The following is a 14,140-nucleotide window of genomic DNA, read 5'->3' on the forward strand; positions in this document are numbered from 1 at the left end:
TGAGGTACTAGGCTGTTACAATAATCCAGCCTACAATTGATTGGTAATGATGGTAATGATTTGTGGGCAGGGGATTACAGTGGCAATGTCAGCCTTAAATTGGTTAACTGGTGGACACAGCTAGTTACTACTGCCCCTGCCTGGATTTCATCGTCAAATCTGTTTCAAAGGTAACTCCCAAAGTCTTAAACTTTGAGGCCTCACTTATGTTTTGTTCGAGATTTAAAGGGTTTGGGTAGATCCAATAAATTGGATTGCCCCTTAGTTCCCAAGATAAATATTTTTTTCTTAGTACAACTTAGTTAACTGGCTTCTATGCTGGACCTTGCTTAGGTGTCTAGGAATCTCCACCACAGAATAAGTGTCATGGGCCAATCTTAGATACACCTGAAATTCATTTACATATGACTATACCCCAATTTCTATATTGTGAAAGATGGTAAATAACAATAAGGTACATATTGAAAGAAAGAGGAGCAATTGTAAACCTAGGGAGCCTTGAGATGCAAATTGGCCCAAAGAATCAAAGAAAAGTACAAAACCATTTCATTGCTTTTGAGTCAGCCCTTGCAACTGTACACGTCTTTAAAGGAGAATAGGATAGGCCAAAATATGAAAGACAGTGAATAAACCTGGCTTCACCAACAGGGAGCCAGTCCGGTCATCAGCAAATGCAAATGCATCATTTCAGAAATCCATTAGAAAACCTTTGGTCCTGTGTTCTGGTCTGAAGTCTATTAGGAGAGGTAATAGATAGTTGTTAAGGTCTAGATGCTATTGGAGTTGTGAACCAACAATTTCTTCTTCTATTATATTTAATACCAGTAAGTATGTGAAAGACATACAATTAGAAATTACAGTGTTATTTAGTTTAATTTTATTCAGGAATGGGTTGACATACTCTCATCCTGATAAGTGACAGCTCAGGTAGTCTTTTTCTCACATAATAAATGGGCCATGGTAGACTGTAGTCCCTTGCCCCGTCAGTTCTGCCGCTGGAAAGGAACAAGTAACTTTCTATGAACTCAGCGAGTCTACTTAATCATCGTCAACCTTTGCTAAGAAACCACTGGGCTCCTTGCAGCAGTGCACCTCTTAAAGGATAATTCATAGAACTGTACAGCACATAACCTACAGTATCATCTTAACCCTTACCACCTTAACCCTTTCAGGTAAATAATTTACATGGGATCGATAAGCTTATCACCCTCCTACCAAGCACAAACCTGAATGTCCAGCAAGCTGCGGCCGGAGCCCTCAGGAACATAGTCTTCAAGAACACTACAAACAAGATTGAAACAAGTCGGAAGGGAGGAATTAGAGAATCTGTGAGCCTGCTCCAGAGGTCATCGAATCCTGAAACACAGAAGCAGCTGACAGGTACATGGGTGTGTGTGATGAATGCCAGATGTATGAGAGACAGCCATGGAAGGCGGTAATAGGAAGAGATCATGATGTCTATTTGATTAGGCACCCTAAAGCTTTTGCAGCCATAACCTCATCCATAGGCCTATATTGTGCAAAGTTGGTTAATGTAAGAGACATCTTGTCAGGCTCCCACACACTTGGGTGATCCTCACCCTCTACAATCAAAACCAAGCACACTGCAGTACTAAGCTCTAATTACATTCCTGTGCCTGGCTTCAAAATTCATCCATGAACCATAACCCCCAAGCATGCATCCTCTCCTTTTGCAGGTTAGCCAGCCTTCTTTATTTTAAACTGACCACCAACTCTCTGCACTGAGCATTTACCTGGTTGCCTGGAGGCTACCTTCTTTAGTCCTCCTTGACTTGAAGCAGTGGAACGCATTAACCCTGGAATCACAATTATTGTCGTACCTACCAACATTTAAAGGATCCCCAGACACCATGTCTTTTGTTAAAAAAAGTCCTTAAGATCCTGAGAAAATGTAAACTAATGTTCATGTTGACGTCTTTGAAATTTGAAGAGATTGTTTCATCCAAGCTTTGCTATGTGACCAGATTGCATGATTATAGGCAGATTGCTATATGACAGAGAAAACGTATTGCCAAACAAATCACTCTTTAGCTTATGCTCAATGACAACTTGCAGTGCAGTAAAAATAAAATAAAATGAAGCATGGCCAATCAGTCTAGTGTAAGGTGATTCCCATCCCTCTTAGTTTGCACCTCACTACCCTCACTCACACTTTACAACTACATGGTAGTGTTCTGGCAGTATCTAATTTGGGGTATCTCATTTTTGTCTGTACTATATGACTTATAGCGATGCTCCTTGCTGTTAAAATCATTTTATCATGGCTATTTCATTAATGACATGCGACAGCTATGAGGACAGAGGAAGTCTGGATATGGTTCTGTCCAAACATGGGTATAGATGGCGTTGCGTGGTGCTCTCCATGGAGTGGTAAAGAAGTGGACTATGCGATGTTATCTCTATAGAGTGCTTACAAGGGATGGCTTTTTAAAGTTTCCATTAGGGATTAGAACCATTGAGCACATTTTGTCCATTAGTAAGTTCATATCGTGACCCGATCATGCTTTCTCTTTGGGTTGCTCTCAACTCTTGTGACAAAGAGGCACATCTGTCATTGTGGTTTGCATGCAAAGAGCGCAGGTGTATCATTTTATGAACGAAGGAATCACCACACCATGGTCCTCTCTATTTCATCCTACAGGGCTGCTCTGGAACTTGTCTTCCACCGATGAACTGAAAGGGGAGTTAATAAGAGAAGCCCTTCCTGTTTTAACAAACTGTGTTATTATTCCTTATTCTGGATGGCCAGACGGCTACCACAGCGGGAATCAGAAAAGTCAAATTGACCCTGAGGTTTTCTTCAATGCCACTGGCTGTTTAAGGTGAGTTGGTGATCACATGCTACCGCCACCGGCTCAAAAACTGCACAGAGAATTGACTCCAATGATAGTCAGATTGGATGAAGAATTCTGTTGCTGTTTAAATTATGTGTTTTAGCCTAGCTTTTATTTTGGAAATTATTTTTTAAAAGTTTCGACGCACTGATTGGGCGCACTAAAAGTGCATCATAGATGGTAGAAAAATAAAAACGCCCCTAAAGGTGGAGCTATGTTGGTGATAAAAATTAGGGCAACTCAGACACTAACTACTTGCAAGATCATTCATCTAGAAGTTTGCACAAACACAGAGGGTGCGGAATTGTATGCCAGAACATCAGCAAATACCATTAAGAGTAAATATCAATTCCATGTTAACAACTACCATGCTATTGTCAAGGGACGCATATAAAGTGAAATATCGATTTACCATTCTAAGCCACATTTTCTTAACATGATATTATCATGTGAATTGAAATTGTGAATGCAAATCTTTTGCAAGTTGATATTAAAACTCACGACTGGGTGTGTTACTCCAGAGACAAAGAGCGAGAATCCACAATAGATCCCACTCTCTGCTCATCATTAAAGAAACATTTTAGCAGTTGAAAATTATTTATGATAATAATTTAGTGCCTTATTATCAGTGATAAGGCATGTGTGTGGCATTAGGGAAGTAATGACATCCTTAAAGTCCTTACATATCTAGCCTAATGATTTTCACACCTACTTTCTGCGCTTAAAATTGCTGTCAGAAGCAGTAGGACTGTGTGCACAAATTGGGTATGAAAACATCCAAATACTGAATATTTGCATAAGATGTTGGACAAAGGATTTCACTGCAAAAAATGTGTTATACCGGTCGTAATAAATAGAAACGTTGGCCATATTAACAAGGAAGTGACACAGCATGGTGCTGCAAGCCCTTTGGCTAAGCAGTGCTGCGTTACTTACGAAGCAAAGGGATGTGTCATATTTACAACAATATGATGTATCCCTAATCTCTCCCCTGCGCTGGTGCACAATTGGCTGCCATGGTGCAAGGGTGCCTGCGTTGTGGGGATGATTGTTTTTGTGCAGGAAGGCACACCATCCTGCACAAACCCAATCACTGTTGGTGTTTTGCTCTTTCTATGTGTGCTGCAGAAAAAGAAAAAAACAGGGAGAAATAAAAGTATTTCTTCTTGTTGCACCTCCTTACGCCTTCCCTGGGGGGGGGGGGGCACGGGGGGGGGGGGGGATGAATTCTGGCACATTCCCAGTTTTACGAAAAGTGGTAAATCTGGGAATACGGCAGAATCCATGGGTGTTGCATGGGAACACCCACAGCAACACCCATGGAATGCCCTGTCATGCAAAGTGCTGCATGAAAAGGGCCGTATTTACAAGGACACAAAAAGTCACGCTGGGTGGCTTCAAATGGCCTTGTAAATATGGAGCAACGCACTGCGCCGCTGGGTGCTTCAAACAAAGTGACGCACCAGCGGCGCAAGGTACTTGTAAATATGCCCCATAGTTTGAAATGTTAATGCGAGTATGTTTAATACTTTCCCCTATGGATTATTCGTTATGTGGGCAATCCACATGAGTAATTCTGGTGCAATAGGAGTACTCATTGAAATAGTTGTCTTTATGTCATTTCCATGAGTACTGTAAAGAGATTTAGCAAATACCCAATAGTCAAAAATTTAGTACGAAATCTGGTGTTGACTCATAGAGTCACTGAGCAAAGTGCCTGCGGAATTTTGTGTCAGCAGAATTTAACAAATAATCTGGGTAATGGAGCTGGACCATGCATATTAAGCACGTGCAGTTTCTAAGTAGTGGTATTGTAAGTTTGAACTGCATCTAGCTGCCCACATAAAATGTGAGTTCATGAGATGTGGCACTATCATGGACCATGCCACCACTACTCACTCATTGTTTACTTTATCAATGTATGTATTCTCAGGAGTACTTTCATGAGTATCTCATCAGGAGAGTAATACCCCATCATCCAGTCCCACCAGATAGGACTGGGTATCACTTGTCTGTGGTCGACGAGGTTTTACTCGATCACTGATTAAAGGAGCCGAAAATAGTTCAATATCACATTAAATTGTTAATAATAAAGATTCCCTTTATTGAATACTGTCACAAGTCTTAAATTGAGACCATGCAGTGCCATTTGCTTACCAGATGCAGCTGGTTTATACAAATATTCTCCACTTAAGCCTTAAACACAAGCTCTGCAATCCAAATTGTTAAAAATAGTATTGAAATATATCAAATGTAAGACAAGCAGGCACAGTAGGCATTTTTCAAACATTTTCAACCTTAAATTTGTACTACAAACCTCCTTTCTCAAATGTCATAAACTTTAATTCTCTTTTCTCTTCTATTCCTCTTATTTCAATGTGTTAAAATCCACTCCATCCCTTTCCTCATCTGCTCCATTTCTCCATCTTTTCTGCCTCTTTCCTCTAACCTCCCACCTCTCCAATTCTCAGGAATTTGAGCTCTGCTGATGCTGGGCGCCAGACTATGCGAAACTGCCCTGGACTTGTCGACTCCATCATGCATTATGTTCAGAACTGTGTGAACTCCAACAATTCTGATGACAAGGTACAGTACGACAAATGCACAGTTTTTTTTCTTCTGGGACTAGGGGTCGGTCCAATTTTAGGGTCAGAGACGCTAGGATACACTTTCTGTTGGGACTGAGGATGAACTCCATTCAGCTTGGAAACCATTTTGATGAATTAACCCTGACTGCATCACCTCCATGGGTATCATTGGGTCCTTCTCTGCCATAAGGACAGCCCAGAGCAAGGAAGTTGAGTGATTATGTGAAAAATGCACTGTTATATAAATTACCTCCTCCCCCATCTTATCCTGTAAGTCAAAGTGCAGCATTCTTCTTAACATCCCAAGAGAACGGTGCAGTCATATTCTAATCAACCTTCATTCCCTTTTGGCGGGGTCTAGTCTGTGGAGAACTGTGCCTGCATTCTTCACAACCTGTCCTACCACCTGGACTCTGAGGTGCCCAACAAATACACCCAGCTGGCAGAGCAACACAACTATCAGGCCAGAAACGAGGCGGACAAGACTTCCCTTGGATGCTTCAGCAACAAGAGTGACAAAGTGCAGGTGAGAGACTGGGTTATTGTCCATTTAATAAATACATAAATAGATAAATAAATCTAACAGGAGATTACTACCCTGGCTGAATGTCATCTGCTATGTCTCTGTTGTATGAACCCAGAATAAGACCATCCTTGTCTTTCTAAACAGAATAACAACTTTGAGTTGCCCCTGCCTGAAGAGGATAGCAACCCCCGGGGTGCCAACATGCTCTTCCACTCTAATGCCATCCGCATGTACCTGGCTGTTCTGGGGCAGAGCAAAAAAGATTCCACCTTGGAGGCCTGTGCAGGTGCCCTACAAAATCTCACCGCCAGCAAAGGCATGGTAAGTGCGAAGACACATTTCATCATAGGCCACAGTGTGTGAGAAAGCTGTGAGTATATCTGTGTTTTACTTGAAAATCAAGACTACTTACTCTTTCAGGTGGTCTGGTGCTGGCTTCCATGTTCTTCCCTCATAACCCTCTCCCAGTCTTTTCAAAAGCTCTGATCGTGCAAGACATTAAAACACAAGTATGGCCTGGGGGCAACCACTGTATGACAATATTGTAAGTTTGAGATGGTGCTTGGCATAATGCATGGGTACTCAAAAACTTTCTGTCGGGGTCAAAATTACAGTGTGGTTTGTGACCAAGGGCTGCACTGGTAGGGGTGGGGTCAGTGGGGGGCGGGATCAGGGAGGATGAGAGTAAAAGAAATCAAACCCGTTTCAAAACATTAGACAATGCTACAATGCTGTATTTCAAAAGCAGATTTAACTACAAAGAGCACATTTTGATAATACATGTTTATTAGCAGACCATAGCAATCTTAAGAGGCATTGCTTGGCTTCATGCATAATTTGATCCCAATTCCATCACAGTCTCTCTTTGTCAGTCCATCAGTCTCACTCTGTCAGTCAGTCAGTCTCTCTCTGTCAGTCAGTCTCTCACTCTTGGTCAGTCAGTCTCTCACTCTCTCTCTGTCAGTCTCTCTCTGTCAGTCTCTCTTTTAGTCAGTCTCTCTCTGTCAGTCAGTCTCTCTCTTAGTCAGTCACTCTCTCTGTCAGTCTCTCTCTCTCTCTGTCAGTCAGTCTCTCCCTCTCAGTCAGTAAGTCAGTCTCTCTCTCTCTCAGTCAGTCAGTATCTCAGTCTCTCAGTCAGCCTGTCTCTATACACTCTCTCTCTGTCAGTCTCTCTCTCTGTCAGTCATTCAGTCTCTCTCTGTCAGTCAGTCTCTCTCTGTCAGTCAGTCAGTCTCTCTTAGTCAGTCAGTGTCTCTGTCAGTCTGTTTCTCAGCCAGTCTCTCTCTGTCAGTCTCAGTCAGTCTCTCTTTCTCTCTAAGTAAGTCTCTCTCTCAGTCAGTCTCTATCTTTCTGTCAGTCAATCTTTCTCTCTCTGTCAGTCAGTCTCTCTCCCTCTCTGTCAGTCAGTCAGTCTCTCTCTGTCAGTCAGTCTCTCACTCTTGGTCAGTCAGTCTCTCACTCTCTCTCTGTCAGTCTCTCTCTCTCTGTCAGTCTCTCTTTTAGTCAGTCTCTCTCTGTCAGTCAGTCTCTCTCTTAGTCAGTCAGTCTCTCTGTCAGTCTCTCTCTCTCTCTGTCAGTCAGTCTCTCTCTCTCAGTCAGTAAGTCAGTCTCTCTCTCTCTCAGTCAGTCAGTATCTCAGTCAGTATCTCAGTCTCTCACTCAGCCAGTCTCTCTACACTCTCTCTCTGTCAGTCTCTCTCTCTCTCTGTCAGTCATTCAGTCTCTCTCTGTCAGTCAGTCTCTCTCTGTCAGTCAGTCAGTATCTCTTAGTCAGTCAGTCTCTCTGTCAGTCTGTTTCTTAGCCAGTCTCTCTCTGTCAGTCTCAGTCAGTCTCTCTTTCTCTCTAAGTAAGTCTCTCTCTCAGTCAGTCTCTAGCTTTCTGTCAGTCAATCTTTCTCTCTCTGTCAGTCAGTCTCTCTCCCTCTCAGTCAGTCAGTCACTCTCTCTCTGTCAGTCAGTCAGTCTCTCTATCAGTCAGTCAATCTCTCAGTCAGTCTCTCTCTCTCTCTCTCAGTCAATCTCTCTCAGTCAGTCAGTCTCTCAGTCAGTCTCGTAGTCTGTTTCTTAGTCAGTATCCTAATCAGTCTCTCGCTCTACTCTCTCCACTCTCTCTTCACTCTCTCCATTCTCTCTCCACTCTCTCGCCACTCTCTCTCTCTTGGGTGCCATGGGTACATGTTAGAACCGGCGGTCTCTAGTTGGCAGAGGTATACTCTTCTGACAAATAGGGACCTACCAACTCTAGTCAGGGCAAGGGGATTACACACTCAGATAACCCCTGCTACCCCCTTGGTAGCTTGGCAGAGCAGACAGGCTTATCCCAGAGGCAGTGTGTTAAGCATTTATGACCACATACAGTAATAAAGTGAATACACTACAGATGGACACGACACAGAAGTTATTATAAAAATAGGATTTTTATATAAGGCTTAGCACAAGACCAAATAACGACAAAAATATACCACAGTCTTAATAAATACTCTTTGGAAGGAAAAATAATAGTTCAAGTAAGGTTTCTTCTTGGCAAATAGTTCTTTAGCAACAAAATTAAGTATTCTTCTGAAACACAGTTCTTTGGCAACAATGTGACCCCCACAGGAGTCACACGACGTCGAGTCTTCAAGGTTCGGCGTCGACCGCGAGGAGCGCTACGTCGAGCCTGGAGGTGCAACAGACCCCACAAGTACAGTACCTTGAGAAATGAAGAAAACGATGATCCACAGCGTCGAGATGTCGGCGTCAAGGTCGGCGTCGATCGTGCCTCGGATTCGGGTCGATCCGCAGCGGCGTCGAGGGATGTCGGGCCGGAGCAGCGCTCACGGCGTCGAGAAGGGCGTCGAGTCGATGCGATCAGCAGCGGCGTCGGGACAGGGTCGCTTGGAGGTGGAGCCGATACTCACTCCTCACTGGTGTCGATACCGGCGTCGAGACGGGGTCACTTGGAGCCGGGGCCGATACCCACTGCTCACTGGCGTTGCTGCTGGCGTCGATCGTGCCCGGCGGCCGGCGTCAAAGGCTCGGGACACTGGAGCCGTTACTCACGATGACGAGCTGGATTCGGCGGCGTCGGCGGCGTCGAGACTGCAGATTTTCCCTTGTGTACAGGAAACAACACTTTCCAGCAATTCAGCAATTCAGTAGATGGTGAAGTCCTTTGGCCCTGTGACTTCAGCAGGAGACTGGCACTCTTCCAGCCCTTGGAGATTTTCTAGCAAGCTTTTAGAGAGTACACACCAAGTTCCTCTCTCCTTGTTCCTTGGCAAAAATAAAGAAGCAGCTTTCAGGTTCCTCCACAGCAAAACAGCACTCTGGCAGAAAGGGGAGGCAAGTCCTTAGATCAGCAGGCTTCTTGTCCTTGGTACAGGTTTCCTTGTCAGAAGGGATCTGAGTTCTTGGTTCAGGGGTCCTTCTCTTATACCCCATTTCTCCTTTGTTCCCTTTGTCCAAGCAGGGAAATTCCCCCCATCTCAGGTTCGTTGTGGGTGTTGCCAGGCAGAGGCACCTGGCCTATTCACTGAGCAGGGCAGAGTCCTCAGCCGCCCAGCAGGAGGCGGAGCCAGTATTGTCACTGGCAGGAGCAGGGCTATCAGTCGCCCAGCAGGAGGTGGAGCCAGCATTGTGTCAGGCAGGGCAGGCTACTCTTCCCTCACTCTAGGTGTAAATGCCTCATTCACCCCACACTGACTCATTCAGACCTCTGGAGCCACCCAGCCCCTGACACACACACCAAACCAGCAGAGACCGGTGGATAGGTGGACAAGAAAATAGCCACTTTCTAAAAGGGCTATTTTCAAACACAGAATTTAAAAACCATCCATCCTAAGGGTGTGTTATTAAATTCTGAGTTCAGGGATACTAAACTCGACCTGCTACCATGCTCCCTGAGTCAGTTAGATTATAATGGAGTTAATAATCAGTCTGCCCAGTCTGGCCTATTGGAGGCAGGTAGCCCTTCAATAGTGAAAAACGAAAATGGCTGTAATTCACTATTAGGTCATGCCACACACATCAGGGCATGACCTACCTTTTACCAACAATGCACCCTGCCCTAGGGCCTACCATAGAGGTGTCTGAAATGTGGCAAAATGAAGGTTTAGTGACTGGCAAGTAGGTTTCCTTGCCAAGTCGACATGGCAGTCAGGGACTGCACGCAGGCGCTGCGGTGGCAGGCCTGAGACACATTTTACAAGCTGCTTCTGTGGGTGGCACAACCCGTGCTGCAAGCCCACCAGCAGCAGTCAACTTACATGCCCTTGGCACACGCAGTGCACTAGACTAGGGTCTGAACAGTAAGTCAACCAAGCCAATCATGGTAACACCAATCAATGTAACAATTTAACATAGGGAGCACTTGCCCAAAGCAATATTCCAGCAAAAACATCGTAAACAGAGGAGGCAAACAGAAAAAAATGGAGGAGAGACTCATGCCAATGATGCCAGGTCTAACAGTACATTACCTGCAAGGTCCGTGGGTGCCAAGGAAGGCCTGCCGGGCCGCTGGCGGCCCGTGGGCCGTACTATGAGTACCAAGGGGCTAATTTCTTCTGGGTGTTGTTTTACATACATGTGATGACTGGAAGAAAGTACAAAAGTATTTCTGTTTTTCACCACACAAATAGAGTGCAAAATAATTTTTCTAGTTATACTCGATCTATCAAAATAGTGCTGTACATTCCTATGTCTATATTATCTCCATTACAACTTTTTATCCTACTGCCTCTCTATAGTTTTTACCACTACCCCTATCTGCTTGTTATTTCCATGCAGTAGTCATTTTATTTTTGAGTCATCCAGATGCCCGTAGTGCAGCGTCAGTGCATTTTCTGAATGCAGCATTACAGCTGTGCAGTTCCTTTAAATGAAGGTTATCATGTTTGTTTCCACAGAGGTCAAATGTAGATGACTGAAGTCACAATGTCTGTGTTGATTACCTCCACAAGGATCAACATAAAGTCTTAGAGACTATTTTAGAGGTTTGAGGGTATTTCTAGCTTTAATTAGCAGCCAATGAAGCGCTGAATGGGAATCTGCTCCTCCTGCACTTTATTCTAGTTTGGAACATGGCATTTTGCAGCACCAGCCCAACCTTTTTGTTTCTTGTATCCTCAGTCCTCTAGCCGAGGGTTGTTTGGTCCTCAAATATCCCTTTATTAGTTCTTTTATTTTGCTTTATGCTTGTATTCCCTTGTATAGCATCTCGAGGCTACTTGGTTTTGCATATCTGTTTATTTTGTTTGTTATTTTAACTATTTTAATTGCCAGTTTGTTTTGTCCCCTGTTTTCCTGACTTCTGTATTGTGCAGGACTGAGCCAGGTTTATTTGACCTCTTCCTGCCTCCACTTACCTGCTGCTATTTAATGGTGGCTGCAGTGTAGAGGTGCAGTGCACGCATGCAGCATGTGTGCCTATATCAAGCCTGTCTGCTCCTGTCCACGCCCAGCAGTTCCTCATGGCCCACTAATCTGCCTCTGACCCCAGGACAAATCATGTTAAATAGCTTCTTCTGTGACCCTGCAAACGGCAAGGAGAACCATTGCAGTTCCATCTTGAAATGCTTCTTTCTCCTCATGTTGGGTACTAAAACTAGCCTCAATGGAAATCTTTACAAATGAAGGAGTTTTCATCCCAGCTCTACATATTAATCATCCTAAAACTAAGCTTGTATATCACTCTTTTGGCGGCTAAAAGTACTTTTTAATCCATGCTCTATTCTCCAATGAACCATTGGAGCTGCTATGTTTAACTGACACCTGGTTCACTGCTGACTCTAACCCAACTCATCAAAGACTTAGGGGCTCATTATGATGGGCCGGCGGTCCTTCCGCCATCATACAGAAAATTCCCAACGCCAAATTAGGATGGCGGTGCGAATCACAATGGTTCCGCGGCAGACGGAAAGTCCGTCCGCCATGGTTCCGCAAGGCGGTCCTTTTCCGGCCGCCTTCCGGAACCCGGAACCAGGGCAACATTGTGGCGGTGCTGTGCAGGCACCGCCGTAGGGATTATGGTATCACTTTCTGCTTGTCAATTTTGCGGCGAATATCCAGCCGCAAAAAGACAGGCAGAGACTGGCTTTGGGGGCCTGTTGCAGGCCCCCTCTGTGTGTGTGCGGGGGTGCACTGGGAGGGTACCCATGGTACCCCCCTGCAGTTCCATGCACCAAGTGGCAGGCAATGCGTGGTGCCTGCCACGTGGTGCAGAAAAATGCGGTGCAAGCACCTGTAACATTGCGGACAATGCTGCAGCCAGCAGCACCGCCCGCAATATTAAAGGCCCAGGATGCGCCTGCCAGTATGGCAGGCGCATCCTAATAGCAGTGGTGGGACCTCCGCATGTCTCGCGGGTGGTCCCAAACACCGCTATGGTGTCGGGCAGACCAAGTCCGCCCACCATCATAATGAACCCCTAAGTTCCTGAGAACTATATTTTAATGAGATGTGACCACCCTAATGAGAGATGGACAGGTTAGTCGAATTTACCACAATTCTTTAGGCATTACTACCTACCCATGCTCTTCCTTCCAAGAATCAGATGCATTATTCTTTGCACTGGAGATTAAAAACTACTACAAGATACACTGCATCTCAGTTTGCAGACACCCCCCAGAATACCAGTAGACTTCTTGGGCTTGAGAAATTATTTATCCACACCAACTCAGATTTCCCAGAGGTATCAGTGCTAGGAGATTTTAGTGTGTTGGCAGAATGATGGTTCCCCCTACACCATCCACCTTTTGTCTACCTTGGGCCTCACCCAGTTGGTGACTGGACCCTTCCATAGAGCAGGTCATACACTTAACCTTCCTTGTCGTTACGTCTTTTAGTAGGATCTCCGTGCTTTCTTCTAGACCATCATTTAATAAAATTTGACAACAGTTGTAAAATTCAACTACTTTAAGTCCTCAAAAAGTTAGTCAATTGAAAAAATATCTCCTGTAATCGTCTCTCAAACATTTTCTGCAGTGAAAACTCTGAACCCATGAGTACCTCAGATGTAAATAACATGCTAGATAATGTTAGCAAAACCCTTGCTAACAAGCATTGACATAGCCAATAGATCTCGCCTTTGGGACCTTATAAGTGTTTAGCCATGAAGCACATTATCACCCACCGGGCAGATTTCTGTAATGGAACTAGTACTTATGTAAAGTGCTTTGATACCTTCATTCGCGCTACATAATTCAACAAATAAACAGGAATAAAAGGAGAAGTGCTTGCAGATTTCTGAGGTGGGGGAGCGAAAAGATGCACTCTGTAGAGTTACGCTGTGCCTACCTGCTGTATATGTTTGGTTTTTGCTCCACAACAGTTAGGGTAAAATGTTGATTGCTAACGTTTTTCTGTGTTGTTTAACCAGAAGCATGATCATCCCCATGAGGATCGTTCCCTTCCTCCCCAAGACATGAGTGGTCTTTAAGGAGCTTTAACTATTGTAGCAGCTGCTTGTTGCTTTCCATGGTAGGGTTGTTGACCAAGGCCCACTCATTATACGTTGCTGATGATTCCGATGAAAAGTAAGATGTCACCGTAATTGATTTTGTTTCTGTTCCATTGTGTTTTAGAGAAAATGAAAGCGCACTCTTTTGGAGGTGGGGTGGAGGGCACGCGCCTTCGAATGAAAGCGGCAAGGTCTGGAAATAAAACCTGACCCAAAACAGATGACAGCCGCCGCTGCTGGCTCCTATTATATAATGCCAGTACCAAATCAGAAAGCGAGCACAGTATAGAAAATTGGGGCTGGATAAGCTGCATCTTGGTGCCGAGTAACAGATGTTTATTGACAACGAAATTAATGTTAATTCGTTCGTCGGCCTCTAGTAGGATGAAAGGCCGAGCAGACGTGCTGGGGTTCGAACCTGCGGATGTGAGGTCAAGCATAAGATTAATAGGGTGCTTGCCTTAAAGTTATAATGCCAGTACCAAATCAGAAAGCAAGCACAGTAGAGAAAATCAGGAACCGTGTGTGTAAGCAGAGGCCTTGCTACCTCTGCCTTGGCTGCCACTGTCAAAACATGATTCTGCTGCCTTCCTCCTTCTACAAATCAACAGCAATGGGCCTAGCATGACAGCGAATGCACAAGTTTCTCATTGCAAACAGAGCATTGGCAGGGCTGTGCGTGTGCATGTGGCATGTGAAGGGAGGGTTGGTTAAAAAGAATGGCGCGAGAGAG

General features: G+C 44.6%; 1 protein-coding gene across 3 annotated transcripts in view; it reads left to right on the forward strand.

The window, feature by feature from the left end:
- The window catches only part of PKP1 (plakophilin 1), a 331,092-nt gene that overhangs the window by 265,948 nt on the left and 51,004 nt on the right, over nt 1-14,140 (forward strand). For all 3 annotated transcript variants that reach the window (XM_085643643.1, XM_085643638.1, XM_085643652.1), the window contains 5 exons: nt 1,173-1,380; nt 2,663-2,843; nt 5,327-5,441; nt 5,805-5,969; nt 6,114-6,290. In XM_085643643.1, the coding sequence (XP_085499769.1) occupies nt 1,173-1,380; nt 2,663-2,843; nt 5,327-5,441; nt 5,805-5,969; nt 6,114-6,290 (846 nt within the window). The remainder of the gene's footprint in view (nt 1-1,172; nt 1,381-2,662; nt 2,844-5,326; nt 5,442-5,804; nt 5,970-6,113; nt 6,291-14,140) is intronic.

The sequence above is a fragment of the Triturus cristatus genome, chromosome 1_1 (genome assembly GCF_964204655.1).
Source record: "Triturus cristatus chromosome 1_1, aTriCri1.1, whole genome shotgun sequence".
Lineage (NCBI taxonomy): Eukaryota > Metazoa > Chordata > Amphibia > Caudata > Salamandridae > Triturus > Triturus cristatus.